This window comes from Microtus ochrogaster, chromosome 24, assembly GCF_000317375.1.
Source record: "Microtus ochrogaster isolate Prairie Vole_2 chromosome 24, MicOch1.0, whole genome shotgun sequence".
In the NCBI taxonomy this organism is placed as follows: domain Eukaryota; kingdom Metazoa; phylum Chordata; class Mammalia; order Rodentia; family Cricetidae; genus Microtus; species Microtus ochrogaster.
The window spans coordinates 30729379-30736819 of NC_022024.1; the positions used below are offsets into that span (position 1 = coordinate 30729379).

At 47.3% G+C, this 7441-nt stretch overlaps 2 protein-coding genes across 3 annotated transcripts in view; one reads left to right on the plus strand and one right to left on the minus strand.

Annotated features, from left to right (window-relative positions):
* Positions 1 to 5610, minus strand: part of Ikbip (IKBKB interacting protein) — a 21409-nt gene extending 15799 nt beyond the window's left edge. For both annotated transcript variants that reach the window (XM_005358174.2, XM_005358173.3), the window contains exon 1: positions 5284 to 5610. In XM_005358174.2, coding sequence (XP_005358231.1) covers positions 5284 to 5453 — 170 coding nt within the window. In that variant the 5' untranslated portion in view covers positions 5454 to 5610. The remainder of the gene's footprint in view (positions 1 to 5283) is intronic.
* A 311-nt stretch (positions 5611 to 5921) lies between these two features.
* Apaf1 (apoptotic peptidase activating factor 1) overlaps positions 5922 to 7441 on the plus strand; it is a 66770-nt gene continuing 65250 nt past the window's right edge. The window contains exon 1 of the mRNA XM_005358175.3: positions 5922 to 6427. The gene's annotated coding sequence lies outside the window, so the exon portion shown is untranslated. The remainder of the gene's footprint in view (positions 6428 to 7441) is intronic.

Sequence of the window (7441 nt, forward strand, 5' to 3'; positions counted from 1 at the left end):
ATGTATGTATGTATGCATGCATGTATGTATATGTATCACACATATGCCTGGTGCACGAGGAGTCTAGAAGTGGGGGTCAGAAGCTATAGAGAGCCGTGAGTCATTATGTAGAGCTGGGAACAGAACCCGCATCCTCTCTGCAAGAACAGCAAGTACTCTTAAACCACTAAGCCATCTATCTTCTCCTTTCCTCCATTCTCAGAATTTTCATTTATTTTCAAGACAGGGTCCCACAGTGTAGTCCTGGCTAGCCTGGAACTTATTATGTAGACTAGGTTGGCCTCCAACTCACAGAGATCTGCCTGTCTCTGGTTCCTGAGGGCTGGGATTAGAGGTGTGGGCCACTATGCCCAGCTTCGGAAACGTGATATTATTTTGGGTTAATACTGAAGGGAGGCAAACACATCACACAGGCTAAGTAGCTAGGCTGTTTTGTCTCTGCATTTACTGGTTGTATAACCAACCACCTTGGACAAATTAATTGTTTGGTTTGCTAGTGTTTCCTCACCTAGAAGGTAGGGAAAATAATATCTCACAGGGGTTTTGGAGACATAAAACAGGTTCGTATTTATAGAACACAAGAGCAATGCTCGGAGTGTAACAAATCACTCGGGACCTCAGCACCCGCTGTTTAGTTCTGCCCCAGTGTCTTCCCTTTGGGGTGCAGAGGGTGAGACTCAGGGTGTCTTGGATGCTCCTTAGCCCTTCTTTTGGACCCCTTTGTGCTCTTTCCCATCTTGCCTCCATGCCAACGCTGCCTGTTTAATGGCGCGAGATTCCCTTCCGTTTGCTCTGGTGGAAGCTGTAAGCCTACCACTGAACTGTAAGCTGGACAGGGGGCTGGTTTGGTAACAAATGCAGCAGGGGATGGATTGATCATCTGTAAGTCTCCATGGCAGCAGGACTTTGTTTTGGACCTTCTTCACTATCAGAAAGGTAAGGCCTTAAGTGTTAGATGTAGGAGAAAGAGACCCAGAAAGCAAACCAGCTTTTAGTGTAGGCCTTCCAAAAACAATCTTCCTCACCCCTTCACATCCATGAAGTCTATCAAGACTTCGCACAAATTGAGGACCCCGTGTTAATGAACGGCACACAGCATACTCTCTGAGTGAGTTCTTACGTGGTGGCAGACAGCTGACTGAGAACTTATGACTAAGGGATTTCTCTGCCTCTTTCAACTTAATGAGAAAGAGTACATAATCACAGGAAGCAGTTATTATGTATGGTTCATTACAGGGCCACTATTAAGGGTCAACGACCATCCATTGTTTCATAGCATCTCCAGCTACCTAATATTTAAGGGAACACTGACTATATTCCATTATTTAATTTTTCAAAAACATTTATTATGTTTACAGTGTTTTGTCTGCACATATGCTTGCAGGCCAGAGGAGGGCACCAGATCTCATTACAGATGATTTTGAGCCACCATGTGGTTGCTGGGAATTGAACTCAGGACCTCTGGAAGAGCAGCCAGTGTTCTTAAGTGCTGAGCCATTTCTCCAGCCCCTATATTCTATTATTTAAAACCAGGGCAAGGATGGGAATGGTGGCCCATGCCTGTAATCCCAGTCCTTGGAGGAGGAAGTACCAGGATTGCCATGAGTTTGAGGCTAGACTGGGTTACAATCTACCTACCCTAAGACTCAGCGCTACCACTCTTGTGTGTATACATAGTCCTTAATTGTGGAGCTGTATGAGAAGGATTGGGAGGTGTGGCCTTGGGTTGCAGAATATTTGTTTACACTGTGAAGATGTGTCTCTGCTAAGGCGCCTTCCAACCGGTTTAATGAAGAGCTAAATAACCAATAGCTGGTGAGGAAGAGGTTTGGCTGGACATCTGGGGACAGAGAGAACTCTGGGAAGAAGAGAGGAGATGCCAGGAGACACGGTGAGGAAGCAGGAGGTGCAAGGTATGAGAGGTAACACCACGTGATAGAACGTAGATTAATAGAAATGGGTTAATTTAAGTTATAAGAGCTAGTTAGGAACAAGCCTACGCTAAAGGCCGAGCCTTCATAATTAAGAAGAAATCTCCGTGTCATTACTTGTGAGCTGGCTGCCCCCAAGATGTCCGATTGCAGCCTTGTTGGAAGAGGTGTGTCACTGGGTGAGCTTTGAGGTTTCAAAGCCCTTCCCATTTCTCCGTTAGTACACTCTCTGCTTCTTGCTTGGGGATCGGATTTAAGAACTCCACTACTGCTCCAGTGATATGCCTGCTCGGCACCATGCTCCCCTCCAATCATGGGCCAACCCTCTGCAACCATGAGCCCTGAATTACATGCTCTTAGAAGTTGCCTTGGTCATGGTGTTTTGTTGTGGCAACAGAAAAGTAACTAAGACAGAAAGTAAATCTAAACTTCAGTGGAAAGGTGAAAGCAATATACCTTTAGACTTGTCATGTACCTTGTACTTCCCAAACAATCTTCCAAACATTTATGGTTTCTGAGGACACACTGTCATCAGTGCAAGGGTTTGAGATCTTTGCCCCCTGCCTAGCTTAAGTGTACCAAGTATGAGATGGAAAAGCAGTTTATGCTGATACAATTATTTTCTGTTTTAACAACCAGAATAGACTAAGTACAGTATTTAATAATATCTGGTGGGTCAATTTCTAGATCCTGAAGTATGTGTCAGAAGCTTACCTATGTGTTGTGTAGTGAGATCAATGACTGTTAAAAGTCCAGAGTGCCATTAGCAATTTTATGAGATGGGAAATATTTGAGACACACTTGCAAATAGCCTGCTAGGTTAAAGTTTGTCCCTAAATTTACCATAAATATTTTCTTATAAACAGCACATATATTCCAGTCTAGGGGTAAAATACTTCCCAAGAACAATTAACCATTAGCTGTTTTAGTAACAGTCATAGGCTCTACCCATTTAAAGAATGCATAACCCCCCCCCTTTTTTTTTCCTGATAAAGCTGGGCCTCATGATGTACATCAGGCAAGTCCCTTACCACCGAGCTACACTCTAGCTTCATAATTTTGATCTGGCATTTTAAAAACCACTTTGCAAAGACAGAGCTCAGCTTATACAAAAATCTTTCTAACGAGTAACATGTTTTGCCTTTCTATTCCCTAACACCACATTCCTGAGATGAAGCACGACTTTTCAAGTTTTATTCTTAGTTTCCCTTTGAAGCTCGAGGGTGTGAATGTGTGTGTCTGCGTGTCAGAGGCGGGGGTTGGTTGTCTTTCTCAATTGCCCTCCACTTTATGACTATTCTTTCTTTCTTTTTTTTTAAAGATATATTTATTTATTATGTATACAACTTTCTGCCTCCATGTATACCCAAACGCCAGAGGAGGGCGCTAGATCTCAGTACAGATGGTTTGGAGCCACCATGTGGTTGCTGGGAATTGACCTCAGGACCTCTGGAAGAGCAGACGGCGCTCTTAACCACTGAGCCATCTCTCCAGCCCTTTATGGCTATTCTTCATTTGTGTGTGGGGTCTCAGACGTTTCACTGAGCATGTGTGGAGGTCAAGAGGACAACTTTTAGGACTCGATTCTCTTCTTCCACCTCGTGGGTGCAGGGGAAGGAGTTCAGGCTGTCCTCTGGTTTGGCAGGGCAGGAGCATTTACCAGATAAGCCATCTTGCTGGCCTTGTTGAACACCTTTTTGAACTCTCATAGAATCACTGAAAATGCTGAATGAGTTTTGTGATATAGTTTACTTCATGAATTTATGAGGCTTTCTCTAATGAATGGGAACTGCATTAATAAATTTAGCAGCTAAAACCACTAAATAATTTAACTAAATAAATTAAGCAGTGGTTCCCAACTTTCCTAACACTGTGACCTTTTAATACAGTTCCTTATGTTGTGGTGACCCCAACTACAAAATTATTTTCATTGCTACTGTAATTTTGCTACTGTTATGAATTGTAAATATCTGTTATGTGACCCCAAAGGGGTTGCGACACACAGGTTGAGAACTGCTGTCCTAGAGTGAACCAACTCAGTAATATTCTTTTCCAATCCAAAATGTACCATGCCCCCCTTTACCTAAAAAAGGGCACACATTTTAAGACATGAGTAGTTTATTTAAAACAGCAAATCCAACACATTTATTCTCTTCTGATAGAAATATATTCCACAAACACTAATACCATCATTAAATAAGTCCCTTTTAAAGAGAACAATGATCCCCATTTCATTTTAACATGTTTTTATTAACTGGAAAAAACAACAACCCAGTAAACAAGAAGGGTATGGTGGCAAATACCTGTAATCTAGCACTTGGGAGGCGAAGGCAGGTGGATCAGGGGTTCAATGTCAGCTTCAGCTACACAGTGACTTCTAGCCCAGCCTAGGCTACCTGAGAACCTGTCTCAAAAAACCAAACCAACCACCCAACCACACACCCTCCAAAACCCCAGTTCTTGGAGTGTCATCAGTAAACTAAAATGGAAATGTACTAGCATCAAAAATGTTCTAGACTGAAGGCTATCCGGAGTCCCTTCTGAATCTATCAGCTCTCTTACTAAATGATTATCAATTATGAAAATGTATTAACGTATCAGTTTTGTTACGAAGATGCAGTAGGTAAGAAATAGGGAAGAAAACAAAGTCACTCTTACTTTAAGATTATTCCATATTACACGAATACATCACCAATATATGCTTGGTTTAAACACTACGGATGTTTAGTCTTAAGTGAAAACAAGTATCCTTTACAAATGCTACATACCGTTCAGCCTGTAATTAAGGAATAAGGCTATTGTCTCCGGGTTGGCGCGATGGCTCAGCTGCTCAGAGCATGCATGCTTGGTGGCTTACAACCATTTGTAACCTCAGCTCTTGGGATCTGACACCCTCTCGTGGGTTCCTTGCACGCCTTCACACACGTGCACAAACGCCTTCACACACGTGCACATACACACACTCATATATATACATACAAAATCTTTTTTAAAAAGGACTATAGTTTTAATGTAGGCACACTGTTCTAAATATGAGGATGCCTCATTAGCATTTATTGCTCAGCAACAACGAACTCTTTTTTAGGCTCCAGACATTTCCCTGGCGCGCTTTTTTGGGGGGTGGGGCAAACTCATCTGCAAAGTTGCAGAGTGGACGGGAAGTAGCGGTTTTCAGCTATGTGCAAACTTGTGACGTGTGGACAGTAGGCGCGGAATAAAGTGTGCACCGCGTCTCGGGTGATTCGTTCCCAGACTTTCGGGGACAGCGACAGGAGCATGCTAGCTAGCAGAACAGTTAAGCGAGCGCATTCAAGCAAGAGTGGGTAGGCGGCCTGCGGCACCGAGCACTTACCAGGCCAGGCCCAAGCACGTCGCCAGAGACAGCAGGCTGAGCCCGGTGCGGGGGTCCGCCCAGCCCGCGCCTCCCCTCGCCTCGGGGTTCTTCCTGCCATCGCTCCGCTTCTCGGGCTCGCCGGCAGCCCCCTTGGGCCCCGGCTTCTTCCGGCTCTTCACCTCGGACATGTCTGGGACCCTGAAGACCTCCAAGCCCGGGCTGCCTCACCGGGGGTACCGTGGGACGTGGCTGCAGCTCGGCTTCAGGAGCCCCGCCCCTTCCCAGGCTTGGCTCCGCCCACAGACAACCTCGCCCTTCGGCTCGCCCCGCCTCCCGCCTCCGGGTTCCGCTACCAGACCCAGTAAGGGGAAACTCAGACTCTCGGGCGCGCGCCGGCTACGGGGACGCGACGAGAGGGGCGGGGCCGAGCGTGCCACGTCCGGGCTGGGCGCGCTCCCGCGCCCCGCGTCTTAGCCCCGCCCCTCCGCGCACGCGATGATGCAATCCCAGGGCCTGCGGGCACGCGCCGAGGGTAGCGTCGGTAGCGGGGTGGCGCGCGCGGGGCGGCCGGCCCTCTGGCGGCGGATTTGCGTGCGCGGGCGCGCGCCGTCCGGGCTGGGCTGGGCGGGGCCCAGCGGTGTTTGAGCGCTCCGCGGGCCTGAGGCGGAGATCCAGAGGTTGCGAGTGGGCGAGGCCGCTCTGTCCGCGCTCCGAGGGGTGGGAGACGGGGCTCGGCGGCGGGAAGTGTGTGCGGTCGGCGATCGGAGACGATCGGAAACCATCGGAGACCGTCGCTTCAGCCTTCGGAGCGGGGTCCGCTTACCGCCCGGGCAGCTCCCGCCGGAGGGGAGACGCGGCGGCCGGAGTGGCAGTGCTTTTGTGTTTGGGTCGAGCGAGGTCTCTCGGGTGCGGCCCGAGGCAACCGGTGGGGTCAGCCCGCCGAGGTGACCATCCCTCTCCGTCGCTCGCAAGTCCCGGGCATCCCCCTGCGCCCCGAGCGGCCGATGCCCAGGTGAGGCACCTGAGGTATCGGGACCTGCCCGGGGCGCGGGGTCCCTGGAAGAGCAGCTGGGAGCCCCGGGTGCACTAAGGCGATCGAGCCTCAGCTTCGGACCCTCCCGGGGCTCCTCTTCCCAGCACGACCTCGGAGCAAAGGTTTTGGGTAAGTTTACCTCCCCTCTCGCTCTGTCTCTCCCCACCCCATTTAGACAGGTTCTTGGTGAGAGTTCTGTTGCAAAACCCGGGGGCTGAAGATAAGGGAAGCGGGATATTTGATCATTCTGCTCCCGTGCCAGGAAGAGAAATTATGTAAGGAGGAAGTAGACCTGGACAGACAGACTTTATTTTGTGTTCTATGTCTCTGAACAGTTTGACTTTCTCTTTTGATGTGGCCTCCAGAGGTGTGGCACCGGGAGTTTGCCCATAGCATTTCAGTTTGTGTAAAGTTTGAAAAAAGTGTTTAGTAAGTTTCATAAGGCTAGAGAACATTGGAAATTAGTTGCAAAAGTATGGTTTTGCTTAATTGTTAGACATAACCTAATTTCCTTTGTCAGGATGAATTTCACAACTGTCAATCGAGACTAAAACTGTTAGCTTTGAAAATGATAGGCTTGCTTCTGATTTCTTTTCCCCAGCTAACTTCATTCCCCTCCTGGGCATTTTACAGACCTTGGCAAGCACAAACAGACGCATCTTTTAATTTTTATTTTTTTGCAAGTGCTACATTTGATGACTTTACAAAAAAAAGTTTTCTTTTTTTTAAAATTGGATGATACCCTCTTCCTAGCTCTCTGGATGACTTCATGCCCATCTTTGGTTTTGCATTAGGATAGTCACATTCTGATTGCTTCTTTTTTTGTTCTACTAGACTGTAAATTCCTTCAGGGATATGAGTATCAGGATACGATGAAAGAGGGCTGAAATTATGTAGTACTGGTGGTAGATTGTTTGCCCACCCTGCAAATTAAGGCGGTTGGTTCAATCCCTAGCAACACACACACACACACACACACACACACACACACACCCCATGTATTGAAGGAATGATTAAGCCTATTTAAGACGTTCACACTTTAATACGTAGGATGGAGTTCTGTTAATGTTTTAGAACTTGCAAACAGTCAGAACTGGGCTATATACCCGTGGAATAATTTCTATTATAACTGGGCGGTGGTGG